The 14,697-nt window shown below is 47.0% G+C and overlaps 1 protein-coding gene across 2 annotated transcripts in view; it reads right to left on the minus strand.

Annotated features, from left to right (window-relative positions):
* The window catches only part of CLVS1 (clavesin 1), a 110,025-nt gene that overhangs the window by 4,530 nt on the left and 90,798 nt on the right, over positions 1-14,697 (minus strand). For both annotated transcript variants that reach the window (XM_032994881.2, XM_032994883.2), the window contains exons 4-5: positions 13,702-13,812; positions 12,377-12,612 (exon numbers count right to left, since the gene is read on the minus strand). In XM_032994881.2, coding sequence (XP_032850772.1) covers positions 12,377-12,612; positions 13,702-13,812 — 347 coding nt within the window. The remainder of the gene's footprint in view (positions 1-12,376; positions 12,613-13,701; positions 13,813-14,697) is intronic.

Consider the following 14,697-nt stretch of genomic DNA (forward strand, 5'->3'; position numbering starts at 1 on the left):
AGAAGAGGAAGCAGGCGTAAATTGAAATACAGGAACTTCCACTTTAACATAAGAACAAATGTTTTTACTGGGGAAGTGGACAAACACCGGAACGAGTTGCCCAGAGAGGTTGTGGAGTCTTCATGCTGCGAGATATTAAAAATCTGGATGGATACAGTCCTGGGCAACCGGATCTAGCTGACCCTGTTCTGAGCAGGGGGTTGAGTAGAAGATCTCCAGAGGTCCCTTCCTCAGCTTTTTTGTGATTCTGTGCCCACAAATATACCAGCTGCTCTGAAGCATCCCAATTCACGTTTCTCTATCCCGACAGGGCAATTATTTTCCTTCCAAGCTCATTATGCCTTTGGGATGTCAATTTTGACAGTGTGGATGACATTCAGCTGGTAAACATAGACACCTACTGCCGTTCAAGTCACCTTAGGGTATCCAAGACAACTTCTATGGCTGACTGTTACAACCCAGGGTTTATAGAAGACTTGTAGAGGGCTTGTGTCCTGGAGTAACAGATGGAGGCCAAGAGGGCATCGCAGTGCCTAAAATCATGCAAGATTCCCATACTTAGGCAGCAGAGGCTCAGCTGTGCTGTTGTTTTTGCAGGATGAATGCAACTAGTTTGTAATGTTCAAGACACGTCCAAGTCATTTTGACCTGGGCCAGATGTGAACTAATCATCTAACAGGAATTAATAATTGCATTGGCCTTCTCCTCATATCACTACATTTTAGTTTTGTGTTGTGATTCGTCTCACCATCAGACATCTGTGGTCACTCTGTGCTATAAATAGCAGAGAGAAGCAGACATTCTCAGGGTGCAATTCATCTGACCTGTTCTAAACACATGGTCATATCATAAGATTCGTGGGTTTCCTACATTCAGGTCCCTGTTCTGATGAGTTCTCATCTGTTAACACCAGGGGTAACAGGTTCCATGATTTACGAAGCAGTGCTTCCTACATATCATAGCCACGACTGCCTCACGCTATATTATCTTCAATACTCACCTGAAATGTGGCACATGTCCTGTGGATGCTGCAACTTTGGAATTATAAATAAGTATATTTGAATTCAAAGCCGCCTTGTTTTCTTTCTTTCTCAGCTAAAAATTCTCAGTAACCAGTTTGGAAGATGCTCAGGTGTGGAGGATCTGATTGAGTTAAATTTTGACACAGGTAGGCAATTGTTTGTGTCACACAGACAGGGTCACTGTGTAAGGCCCTGGGCTGGCAGACCCTATGCCTGGCTGTCTTTAGCATGATACATGCAGGAGACTTAGCTCCTGTAAAAGTACACCATGATCCTTGTGAGCTGGGAGTTAAATCTGAAGTAATTATCAGACAAGTCAATGCCCACAGACTTTCCTTGCCTAATTTCCAAGGCTAGGTAGCCTTGCCTAGGAAATCAAAATGAAAATGGAAAGAGAAATGATTTCTCAGTCTCGCTTCCGAAGCCCCGTTACCATTTGAGTCGGCTCCATTTAAAGCGTCAGTCAAACCCCCCATGGTTGTTTTACTGTTCAGCAAGAATATTTGGAAGTCTGGAAAATCAACACTACCCAGCTGTTTCTCCAGCAGGTCAGCCATATCTTTCAAATGACAGAATTGCATAGGTATGTACATCAATATCTAAGAGAGCAGATGGCTTTATGTGTGTGGTCATTTTAATGCAACTATCTCAAATTCAGTCAAAACCCATGTATGATGACTGGATGCAGGCCTTCTGGCTGCACTGATTTCAGAAGGCTCTTGTCAGAGTACAGCTGGAGTGAATCAGCTCACAGAAACTGATGCCTGTTGGGTATCGGTTTCCCATAAAAAATAAAATACCAAAATCCTGCACTGAGCTAACAGTAACCGCCAGCGTATCATGGCATGCTTGCCTTAAAAGACACCTTACGGTCCTCTGATCCCTCGTTTTACCCTTTTAATCACAGCATGCTGATGTGCTGCAGCCCATAGGAGTGAGGACAGACATTTGTGCTGGGCTTCCTTTGGGGGGGTTTTCTGGAGGAAGGAGGAGGGTGGCATGTTTTTTTCCCCAAATGCAGGAGGCTTCAAGCTCTCAGAGCGACACACTGCAGCCAGTCAATCAGATTGCACCGTGTGACTCTATTCATCTACCTCTCACCTCCCATCTGCTCATCTCCCTCTAATTCCCTTCCCATTTCACCATCACCTCAGGGCTGTTCATCTCCCAATTAGTCATTCCCCTTACAGAACGTAATAAGCATTTTTTTAAAAATCACACCTGTGAGTTTTTGTATTGACAAGGTCTGAGGGGGCATTTCTTTCCCTGCCCTCCTCCCACCCCATCAGACTGCAGAGGAGAGTGCAGCACCCCAGGGCGCGCTCTGCCACGCACCTCAGGAGTGTATGTCTGCATCAGGTGGGAAAACCAAGGATTTCTTCCCCGTATTACAGAAACAGTGCAGATGAGCAGGTGCGAAGCAACTGTGGCGAAAGATGCTCTTTTATTATTGAAAGCACTTGAAAATGAAACGCATGGGCAAGGCATCTTGAAAGATGCGCGTGCTCCCACCGGGGGTGCAGGCAAGCGCTGCTCAGCGGTGCACAACCCCAGCGCCGAAGCCATGAAGCATGGTGAAGCGTGGCTCTCTGCCCGGGCTCATGAGCCTGGCTGAAATCTCCTGCCAATGCCACTCTGCAGCTTCTCCACTTGCGCAGGCTCAGAGCTCTGCAATAAGACGGCGCGGCGGCGTTGTGCCACGGAGACCTGCCCGGAGGGGTGGTACACCAGCTGCAGCATTTCAAAGAGATGAAGCAGCAGCCGTGTCCGTGGGCACAGCTGAGCTGGTTAAGTGATCCACTGACATGGTGGGTCAGGGGGCAAAGCAGCATGAAAACTCTGGTTTAACCTTAGTACCAGCCCTGTGCTTAATCCGCAGGACAATGGTGATGAGCTGCTGTGCTTCCCAAACAGAATATGGCTTTGTGGCCACCATGGCATCAGTGACCAGCTTTCTCCTCGATGGCTAGTACACCCCAGAGAGAGGTCACCAAGGAGTGTCTTTGGCACATTAAAGCCAAGTCACCATGCTTAACCGCGTGTGTGAAGAGATCCTGCTGAGTGCCCCTACCCCGCCAAAGACCCAACTGCCGCGGAGTGAACCCCAGCACAAGACCCCTTGTCCCCCCTGTGCCTGCCGGCTCTCCCCATGCCCCTCCTTTCCCCGCAGCTGACCCCAGTTGCTCCTCCCCACTGCAAGCCCTGGGCACAGCTCACTGCAGCGCCTGCACCAGAGAGCACCCAGGGTGACACCGCACTGCGTTTGGCTCTAACCATGGCCCTGATGGCTGTCCACCCTGCCCTGACCCCTCCCCACACCCCGGGGGGATGTGCTGCATACCCTTTCCCGCTTGTTGGAAAAACAGTTCCCTGGTGGGCTATGACACAGCTCTCCGCTTACTGCAAACACTCTGAACTGTGAAAACACACAGAAATGCTTAAGTATTTGGCATAGCACACACAGTCCAGTGCTTTAAGGCCACTGAGACCCAGAGGAGAGCAAGAGACGCTATGCGGGGCAAATGCAGCCAGACCCCTCTGGCAGAGGCTATCCCTGAGCGATACAGACAGGAGTCAGTCTGTGCCACCAACCTTGGAATTAGGGTGCACACCTTGGTCTTTTTTTTCATCAGTGTGGATGTGTCCGATATCTCCTGTTCCTAAGATCTCTGAGCTTCTGTGTCAAGACTTTGCCCCGGTCACATCACAAGTTCAGGGCAGGGGAAAGGCATGGGTCTTGTCCTCTCCATTTCCTTTCTCTGCTATAGACTGACTCCTCCACATGCCTTTTTTCACACAGAAGGAATAGAGGCACCTGATTTAGACAGTACTTCCCGGAAGACCCTTAATTCCCTGGGGTGCAGTATGTCACTTAGTCGTGGGGCCAAATAAAGACAACACTGCAGCAACAGTCAACACCAATTTACAGCAGATGCATCAAGAGCTGATAGTGTGCAGAATATGATAGCCAAACAAAAAAATTTCAGGCCAAGTAGTGAAAAAAATTATCCACATTACATGGGAACAAAAGAAATTCAGGCCGAATAAGAAAATCTTCTTCTCCCACTTTATGAATATTACACACACACACACGCACTTGTCATCGCATTTTCCTGCCCATCCCCATTTCCTTGCCCACCAAGCACTCTTTCTAGTCCAACAGTTTCCAGTCTCTTTGCTCAGACACTCCAGTGCTTTGCAGCTGCCTCATCTTTCACTCTCCCTTTTTTGCTCCTGTTCCAGTGACTCCGGTTCCCAATATCTCAACTAGATTTGCCAATGAATCAGAGCCTCTTCCCTTCTGTGTGGCAGTAACAGGGAAGATGGAGCCCCGAGAGCAAAGGGTGTCAGTCTTCCTACTCCCCCATCCTACACCAGAAGTTTCCTGTCCTTAACAAGAACAGCACTGCAGCATGAAAGCAGCCCTGCAGATGTACTATTTAGTCTGGAAAGCCAAGCACCACCACAGTGGGAAAAAGCAAAATGTAGGCTGTGGGAGCAGCAGTCACTCGGCCAGGTGTGTGGGGGTGTTGTGACCCCTGCGTTGTGCCCCAGCCCCGAGAGCACGCACTGTTCTTTCTCGGAGGGCTCTTTCCTCCTTCACTGCTCACGGTAGACATTGCCGAGCTAGTAAGTGGCTATTTATTTTGCTTTCTTCTAGTGGTTCAGCATGTGGCTCTGTGACACATTTGCTGCGTATTATTCCAAGCCTGCTCTGTAGGTAGCCTTTGTTAATTCCCCACTGAGCTTTTCTGTGGAGTTCATCAACGCAGTACTTGTGTGCCTGTTAAATGTTAATTCATTTACTGCCATAGCATGACTGTGAGGGGTTTTTATATTGCCATTTTGCATGTGGAGAGCTGAAGCGCACTGAGATTTGGGTCCAAGTATTCCTCAAATGTGGGGTGCCCATTTTCCAGTGCCAAGGGTCTGATTTTCCAGAGCAATCAGCATTACATGGCAGCTTGTGCATTCAGAGCACATGTCCCATTGATTTCTGTTGCAGGTGAGCGCGGAGTACTTCTGGAAATTAGACCCCAGAGCCTATAGCTTGGCAGGCTGAAAATAAGCAACATGCAATCTCACCATCTGTGTGAAGTGTGGTGTGAGCGACTTGCCAGGACGATGTGGGTGCTTGGGGAGAGAGGGAGAGTGGGATCTGCTTCTCCAGGGCTGCACCCAACAGGCGTGACCAAATGATCATTCCTGGTCTCCATCAGCACTCCCACTAAGCAGCCCCATTTGTTTGCCCACCAACTGTGCTTCCTAGCCCAGCTGCTTCCAGTCCTCTGTGCCTGCCCCATCTTTCAGCCCGGTTTGGGGCTCCCACCCCAGTGACCTCAGTTCCCAGTATCCCAGCTGGGTTCACTGCTGGATCCTTATCTCTCCAGTTCTCCCGCCAACAGTGGGGAGGAGGCAACCCCGAGAGCATGGGGTGTCAGTCTGCCAAATCCCAGCTCCCTGCCTTGCTGCAGCCTGGCCCAGTGCAGGGATAGCAGTTGTAGTCACAAGTAAAAGTTGTAATCACAGAAGCCCTCTGCACCCCATGGCCTACACAGGAGATGCACATTGTGGGCATTGAACCATCAACCCGAGCTGAACAAGTTTATTTATTCTGGGAGGCCAAGGAAAAGCATGAGGCAATCCTTAGGGTCATTAAATGCTAAAATTAAATGTGTTTCTACAGGGCATGTGTGACTCGCTTTTTCAAAGGCTTGTAACTCAGCCAGATGTAGGGGGATGTTTCACAGGGCAGCAAAAGATATAACCATTTGTTTTATTAAGCGTCATGTCTCTAATCTAAACTACTAAACTTTTGGCAAATTTATAGCCAGCTGAAGACATAATTTACAACGCAATATTTTAGGCAGCCTGAACACCACTGATTCTGGTTCTACCGTTCCCACCTCCAGGCGGTGTTTGTGCACCCGTGCACCGGTCAGTGGCAAATGAGTGCCATAAACTGATGAAAATCACGCTGTCAGTGCCCTGAGAGAGCAACCCATTTCCAAGGGACCCCCAGCACCAAGCCACCCGTCCCTCCTGTCCTTGATTCAGCTGTGGCTTTGCGACTCTGATCTCCTCCTTGGCTTCCCTCACTCCTGGCTCCTGAGGATGCTCTGCACTGTCTCCCCTGCAGCCTCCCTGGGACCTGCTAATGTGTCAGATACACCAGTTCCTTTCCATTTCTCTCAGATGTATTAGAATTCTGGTCAAAAACTGTAAAACTCTTCAACAGCTAATAATCTACATAGCTAGATAATGCATACATTATGTGATATCCATGTTTCTGGGACATCTGCTTCACTATCGAGACATGTCTCATTAATAATCTGCGTATGGGGAAAGCATTTCCACAGAAGCAGTCAGAAATTCTCTGTTGCTTGGAATAATTAATAATAAAATAGTGACTATAAGTCTTGCACCATAAGTCTCATATTATTGAGCTACTTTCACTGAAAGCTTACAAGGAGTATTTCCCTTTTCCCCCCGTCACATGTGGGAACGCAACCCAGGTACAAGCAGAGTGACCCAGGTGCCATCCAAGGGCAGTGAGAAATTTTCACACATTTTCATCCCAATTTTTATTTGCTGGTATTTTACTACTTCTGCAGTAAATTGGTGCTGACTGTGAACCGGCATAAAACATGACCCATAAAAGCAGAAACATATGGTGAAGGAACATTAAGGTCACACCAAGGATAACAACTAGAAAGGTCTGCCTTGCATAGCCCGGCTGGGCATATGGAGGAATCAGTCTGAATAAATAAAAACCTTGCGTAAGTCACCCCCATGAGTGACCCCTTTTGGATCTAAAGCTGTTCCAGTTGGCATTAGTGTATACCAGTTGTGATACCCTTCCTTCTGGGAGCGGGATCCCATTTCTGAGAACCAACAATTAGTTTCAGCAACAAGTTCCATTTGAAGATCAGTCCTTTTGAAAATGCACACATCAGGAGGCAATAATGGCAAACCCTACTCTGTACTTTAAAACCCTTTCTCTCTAATCTGGGACATAAAAATCCATATGCTCTTACTCAACAATGCGGGGCAAAGCATTCCAACAAGTTTTTTCACTGCATTTTCAAAATGCCTAATATGGGGGCTTTTGATGAACCACGAGGCAGGTCATTGCATCTTTAGTCGCTCAAGTTTCTACTTCACAGCAGGAGAAGTTAACGGTGTCTTGGTGCATGAATTGTACATTTTCACAATTGGCATGCTTGGCTCTACTTTAGAAGTTTTACTTTAAAATTTCACCCTAACTCTGAATTTCCTGATTCTCTAATGAGCTTGACTTGGTGGTGGTAATGTTCTTGCAATCTATCTTATCCTAAGAAAAATTGTTAACACCTAATTTGACTGAAGATATCCCTAATTAAACTTTGATTAAATAGCACAGGTTGTTTGGACAGAATATCTATGTATCTGTTAGGTAACATTTCCTTTCTCTGCAGGGCAATTTTAAATTGCACTAGGTTTTCAGACCTGTTTGCACTGGCAGCAGTTTAAAAGCCAGTGCTCTTTTGATGCCTGGGAGGGCAGAGAAGGAACAGTCAGCTCCCAGGCTGTGCTTGGTGACTCCACAGGGAACAAGCAAAGGCAGAGAACAGTCTTAGTCACTTGGACTGAAGATCAAGTTCAGACATCAAGAAGTGACCCAGATGCAGCTGCAGAAAGACAGATCTTGTAAAGAAAAGCAAGTCACAGGGAGGCAATGTACTGCTGCATGTTACTTGCTGCTGCTGGACCTGAGTGTAAGAGTAGGGTGACAGTGGGGAAAAAGGAAACTCCTCAAAGAACTGAGCTCCTTTATACCTTCTCCAGTCACTGAATTTGTCTCTCCAAGTGGGGATGCTCGCTCACTGTGGTTAGGTACCCAAATAGCTACAGGCATACTTCTCCCACTGTGGCTGGCCAAAAGACCATGCCCTGTCAGCACAGAGATACGTGGAGAGCAGTCTCTGCCTCTGTAACTGCTAGGCTTAACTAACCGACACGACTACTCATTACACTGCACACCCGGATAAAACCTCCAGCTGTTCCAAAAAACAACAGCTCATCAGACAAAAGCCAGCACCAGTGCCTCGGGCAAATGCCTTGCTTTTGTGTTAGCTCCCTAAAGCAACCCAAGGACCCTTTCTGACCATCAGGGCTCATAGAAGGTTTTGCCACAGCTGAAAGGGAGGTGGTTTTCTTCCCTGTGTTCCGAATTTTCACACCATTTACATTGCTCTCAAATCCCCTAGCTTGTGAGTGATAGGCTCCCTGTCTGGACAGGGACGGCTCAGAAGAGAAGGCCCGAGACAGGAGAGGTGTGTGTTGCCATTGCTGCTCCCAGAACTATCAAATGGATGTGGCCAAGCTCTGGGATTGAACTGATTTTGCTATTACTGTATTCATGCTGGTTTGCATGTTTATTACCTTGCCCATTTCAAACTTCACTGAGCTGAATATTAATAAACAGATATATTCTGAATGGATTTTGTTATTGTTGCCTAGGGTTTGTTTTTTGTTTTTGTTTTTGTTTTTGTTTTTTTTTTGTGTGTGTGTTTTTCTTTTTTTCCCCTGGCCATTAAGACTCATTATGTGGAGTCATCAGCTGTTTTGCTTTGTTTCCCATCTGCTCATACAGAACTTGAGTTCTGGGATTTTTCCCAGGGTGTGAGATAGTACTGCAGATGGGAGTGCAATTTCCACTGTTTTCATTTTGCCCCAGTGGGGCTTCATGTGGCCACTGGTGGAAAAAAATTACAATTGCACTGGTTTTGATTAAAGATTTTCCATTTCATAGAAACTTGTCAAATCTCATGATTTTTGAGATCATGTTGTTAACTAGAGTCAGCGGCATTTTTTTTCTAAGAGGATTTTCAATCTTTTCCCCATTTACAATGCCTCCATTCTCTGAAGTAAAAAAGGACTTTTTTTTGAGAACAAATCTTGTGTAATTTCAAGTCACAGGGAAACATACCCCTGCCTATGGTTGGGGAGATGATAACTTTCCGGTACCATTGCTGTTAAAGGGAGTAGAAATTGGAATCTAATGAGACTTTGAGGGGCAAGTCTAATATCCTGTGACCACTGGTAACCACCTCATATCAGACCTATCACTCGTATCAGGTTGTTGTACTGATAAGCTGTTTCAGTAACTCACTCTCTTTATGACTAGCAAACCTACTCCTCTAATTTGCAACCGGGGTATACTTTGGTCAGCTTATACCCATTTGATCTCATGACTAAGTTGTCCTTTTTCTCAAATATCTGTTCTCTCTCCCCAGTTTTTATTCCCTCCTGTATTTGTAGGGAATGATCATATCCATTTCAACCTTCGCTCTGAGAGGCTGAACAACCACTGTCTTCCATAGCTTCTCGCTGGAAAAATATGCTTTCCACTCTCCTCATCCTCCTTGCAACCCTCGGATGAACTTCTTTCAATTTATATTCGTCTACCCTGATGATGGGACCCAGAGCACTGCTGTCAGTCAGTCCTGAAGCCAATGTATGGGAACATACCTGCTCCAGTCTCACTCCCTCACACTGCTGCTTCATGCTGCATTTTCTCCTGGTCTGTATTTTGAGACATTTTCATTTTCAGGTGATGACTCCAGTTCGCTTTCAGTCACATCTTGAAAATGCCCTCTTTCTTCCCCTCTACATTCATTTTTTCACATAGATGAAGTGGTTACAAAATTATTTTGGTCAATTATTCTCTGATTCCTTTTCTTGTCATTTTTCTTCCAGATATACAATTCCTACCTTGATTTCTCTGCTACTAAAATTTCTAGACACTATATTTGGAGTAGGTTGTGCCCAGGGTGAGCTTCTGTCTCGGTGTAGGATGGTGGTACTACATTTCACAAGGACATTTCTCCGTGGTCACAGTCCAAGACTCCAAGATACTCAAGCAGCATTGAGCTCCAAGATTAAAAAAGCTTTAGCACATCACTGGCCCGGTGGCAGCTCTAGCGAAGACGTGCTTGCATGGCTTTACAGCAAGTGGCCGCAGAGCCAGGAGGGGCAACCTACCACCCTGCACCTTGTCCCACAGCAGGACGGTGCTCTGGAGGAGCAACAGCCACCATCCCCACAGCCTGCCCGGTAAATCCACCTCTCATAAGCACTGCCCTCCCCTGCAGCTAATTACTGGGCAGGTAAACCTGCAGTGCTATCTGGGAAGTCAGACAAGAGAAGGCCCATGGGTCCAGCAAGGATTTTCATTCTTAAATTACAGAAACCTAAGAAGGCTCGGTCTTCATACATTTACCCCTTTCAAAGGAATATAAGTGCTAAAGAAAAGGTCAGCCAGATTTTTTTTGTTAAACCCAACATTTCGGTATAGAAACACTCACAAAATTACCATGTTTACTTAAGAGTTTAAAGATCTTTATGCTATGAGTAGAGGAGGAGAGGAGATATTTTTAATGAAACTGCAGAATTGCTTTCATAAGGGAAAAAATGATAGGGCAATTGTGAGGGAATTATATTTAAGATTAAGACTAATTCTAGAAAATCACCTATGCCTAGTGTAAACCTCCCTGAAGTATACAGGAATCTCAGCCACGGCCTGAGACTCTTGTTGTGTTACAGATATATAAGCCTACAGATGTAGACAGTCAAGGAGAGGGGGATACGTAAAGACCGGTAATGCTGGTAGACGTCTGCAGACTTTTTAATAGGCCTTAGATATAAATCTGGTTTAATATATTTAATAAAGCACACAACTATGCTTCCTAAGCATAGGCTTTTACCTCAAGTTAGGCCAAACCATAATTTCAGGGGAAGAAGAATCAAAGTGAATTCTCATAGGAGAAAATCTGTTGAAGCAGTGAACTCTTCACCTCCAACAGCTAGTAATGACCACGGGGTACAAGATCAGATGGTTCGCTTAACCACTGAGAAACGAAATTAGGCTAAAAGTTAGATCTAGTCTGCCCAGGGGCAACATGACAAATTAGATTCATCCACTAGCCATAGTTGTATTAATGCACTTTTGTATTAGTGAACAGATTATAAAAGAAGACTTTGCCTCAAGGCAGGGTTTTCTGGCACTGAACTCATTTTCAAGCTGAGGTTCTCCCCTGAGGGCACAATAAGACCCTTCTTTGCAGCCGAGGAGTTGATCCTCAGCAAAGATTTACCTGTGAACCAGTCTCAACACTTTGGAGCTTTAAAAACGGCAGATTTTTTTTCTGTAAAGCTACATAAATCGTACATTCTTGATATATGTTTTAATAATAATGGGATATTTAGTTAAGATATTTCTAAAATCATTCAGTATGTTCCACTGTTAATATTTAAAATAAATTAAAAAAAAAAAAAAAAAAAAAGCTTGTTTTAAAATCAGCTTTCTAGGACAGGCTCTGTAAATTCATCCAGGCTCCCAGACTTGGCTGGCAGTCAGTAGTGGGAACTGCTGACCGCGCATTTGGCCTCCTCTCTTCATGCCATGGCTGCAACCCTGCAAGGGGGTCGTAGCCCTGCGCTCTCGTGGCCCTGTGAGTCGTGGCACCCACGGCACTTAACATCCCTGTGAGTGTTTCCAGCGCAAGGCTCCCCTTTGCGCCTGCAGCAGCCTGGCATCCCTCTGACCCGGGAGGGAGCTGTGAATCAAGAATGGGTTTCTTTTTCCTCTGAAGGCGAAGGACTTTTAAAATGTGCCCGCTGTGGCTGGCCTTGGCTCTGCCCGTACCCCCCACAAACCCGTGCCAAGTGTCCAGCCCTCCAGCCCCAACCCCGCAACCAGTGCGCGCTGCTGAGGGTGATACTCTGGAGAGGTGTAATTTTAAGCGTTTGGAGTTGAATGTGGAACCGGTAGATCTAAAATCAGAGATCTTAAAAGAGCAGCTCTGCCGCCTTGGCAGGGCTGGACAGAGAAAGCGGGAGCAGAAGCAGAAGCGGGAGGAGACTAACCCGTTTTCCCTTTAGATGGCAGTGGTGCTCATCATACAAAAGCTGCATTTCCGAGGAGGTGAAACCCTTATTGATAACGACTGGGGTCAGCAGCAGCAAAGCGGCAGCAAGTAATAAGGACCAGCACCGAAGTGGTGCTGCTGGCCACACTGCGCCGTACAGAAGAGCATCTCACTCTGACAGACTTTCTGTAACGCTCTGTGCAGGGGCTCATTAATTTCCCCTTGTTTTCCTGCACAGTAATCAGACAAGTAATTACGGTTCCGCAGAGAGGCTTCCTTTCTCCTACCAGACTGTGAGCACAGTCCAGGGCGAAGTGTTCCTTACCATCGACGTCTGCCAAATTACAGCCTCTCTCAGAGCCAGATGAGCCCTTTTTGCCAGATGAATGCCAGACCTGTTCAGAGAGCCAAATAAGAGATGATTTCGAAGGCAGCACTAACCTTTTCATGGGTTTGGGTGAGGCCTCCCGCTCCAAGTTGGAGGACGTGTGCTTCACGTGCATGGCGTTGTAGGAGGTGTGGGTGTACTCGTTTTCATCGCTGTAGTCAGGACCGAGTAACGTTCGAGCCCACGTCCCCATGTCGTACGGAGGAAGAGTCCCCCCAAATTCAGAGGGCAGGCATTCAGGGTGTATTAGCTGGTGAAGGCTGTTCAGGTTGTTACCATGAAGAAAGATCTTTAATAAACAAAAAGAAAGTTCAAAGTCATCACCAATTCCTTGCTTCATTAAGTACAATAGTAACAGCACTAATGAGGTGTGGAGTGTCATTAGTTGATGCTGTCGTTTCAGGTGGGAATTTCTGAAGCACTCAGGACTGGCTCGTGCAGGTGGAAAGGGGGGATTAGCTCTGGAGTGAGCAGCTGAAGAATTAGGCTGGCACTATAAACATGTCTGAAAACCCCGGTTTGCCTGCTTCGGTCACATGACACTTTCACTTCCTTAAATATCAGACCGGGGAAAGTGGAAGTTAGGAATAATGACTGATTGTTGCTGCTGTAAGAGGTTAGAGGCTTGTATGAAGATTGGTGAGAAGAAAAGGGAGATACTGGAGCTTACTGAAAGCAGATGTGAAGAGTAGGTGCTCGGCGTCTGAGAGGGCAACCCAACCCTGTACCCCAGGACTGACGTTTCCCAGGCTGTGTCACCACTTTGTGCTGCTTCAGAGACCTTTGTCTCTCTAATCTCTCTTTGCTTTCAAGCTGGTACTACCCTTGTCCTGCCTGGTCAGACATACCCCAGGGTGATCTCTGGCTAAGCTGGCTGCAGGACCACAGTTCATACAGGTTTCAGTAGGGAAGACCTGCCTCTTCTGCAGTGTGAGCAAACAGCCTTCAGGCATGGACTTTTTTTGTGGAAACAAGTGAGTTACTACCATGTGAAAACAGTCAACTTGCTGAAGGAATGAAGCAGGAAATTTTTCTCCCACAAAGAGTTGAGCTGAAGTTTCCCACACTGCGGGTGACCTCAGCCAGGCCTGATCATCCCTCCACATTGCCCGTTCTCTCTATCCCTGAGCGCGTCCCGTTAAAATATATCTGCACTTTGTTAGTGATAAGTCCCTGGCTGAGTTATTGATTCAACCTGGACCATTGCAAACTCCGAGTTTTAGTAACCGCAGCAATTCTCTGAGACCATATGAAAAGCAGAGAGAGAAAAAGAAGGAAGAAAAGAAAGCAGGCAGCTACTCCAGTTCTGCAGCTTCCTATCCACACACACACACCCCTGCCCCCCCCCCCCCCCCCCCCCCCAGCCCTGTCTAATTACCCTTTTCCTTGTCTTGTCTTTGAGGAACGGTTTGATTAGTGTGTACAGGGCATGGATGTACCAGGGCTGGTTGACAAAATGGACTCCTCCAAAGCGGGCAGGAAAGCTGTCCTGCAGAAAGAAAGAAAAGGAAGGCAGTTAATAAATGCAGTGCTTTAGTCCGGCAGTCAATAGGATGAAAGTCAGAGGAAGAAGTCTGCCTCTTTCCATCTGCAAATGAGCACTGGGCTTGCTGGGAGGGGGCAGGAGGGAAATGGAAAAAGAAAGACGCCTGGAAATGTTTGCCTCGGTTTCCTCCGTTAGCAGAAGCAGTCCCTTCTCCCCTCCACGCACTAACGCATCAATTACCGATGATTTAAAGTAGGGTCTCCAGCCACTTCGCCTGAACATTTTTTAACTCCATCAGGGCATCCGACTTGGCCGGGATGGGAAGTGAGAGGGGGTTGATGAGCACCGCTCCCTTGAGGGGAAGCTTTCTAATTTCTCATTGTGCAGCATCAGGCAAGCCCCCCGGTTCCCACGCACATTGCTGCACACAGCTCACCTTTTCACCCTTCGGCCTCCCTGCCTCCCCCCTGCTAAAATCATCATCACAATGGCTGACCTTTCAGGGTGAGCAAGCAGCATATTATGGGGAGGAGGATGGGTGGGAAATGCTGATAAGTGAAGGTGTGGGGAGAGAGCACCACGACGGCACCATGGAAACTGCCGGAGCCCGGCACTGGCTGCCAGGCTGTGCACAAACACCCGCGGCATTAGCATGCAGGTAGCGTCCCGCCGGGGAGGTGTTTGCATCAGCGTCCTACTCCGCTCAGCCAGCGTGGCACGCTTAATAAAAGAGGAGGTTGCTGGCGCGTCTTTAAAGGTTATTGTATATTGTGATGGGTGTTTTGCACCTACACTCTCATCTAACAAATGTCAGTCAGTCAGGGAAGAAGCTGGGATATTTTTGCGTTGCATAAATAGCGGGACGAGCGCCGCTCCTGTGAGCAAATA

This window comes from Tyto alba, unplaced genomic scaffold (assembly GCF_018691265.1).
Source record: "Tyto alba isolate M040663 unplaced genomic scaffold, T.alba_DEE_v4.0 Super-Scaffold_9, whole genome shotgun sequence".
In the NCBI taxonomy this organism is placed as follows: Eukaryota; Metazoa; Chordata; class Aves; order Strigiformes; family Tytonidae; genus Tyto; species Tyto alba.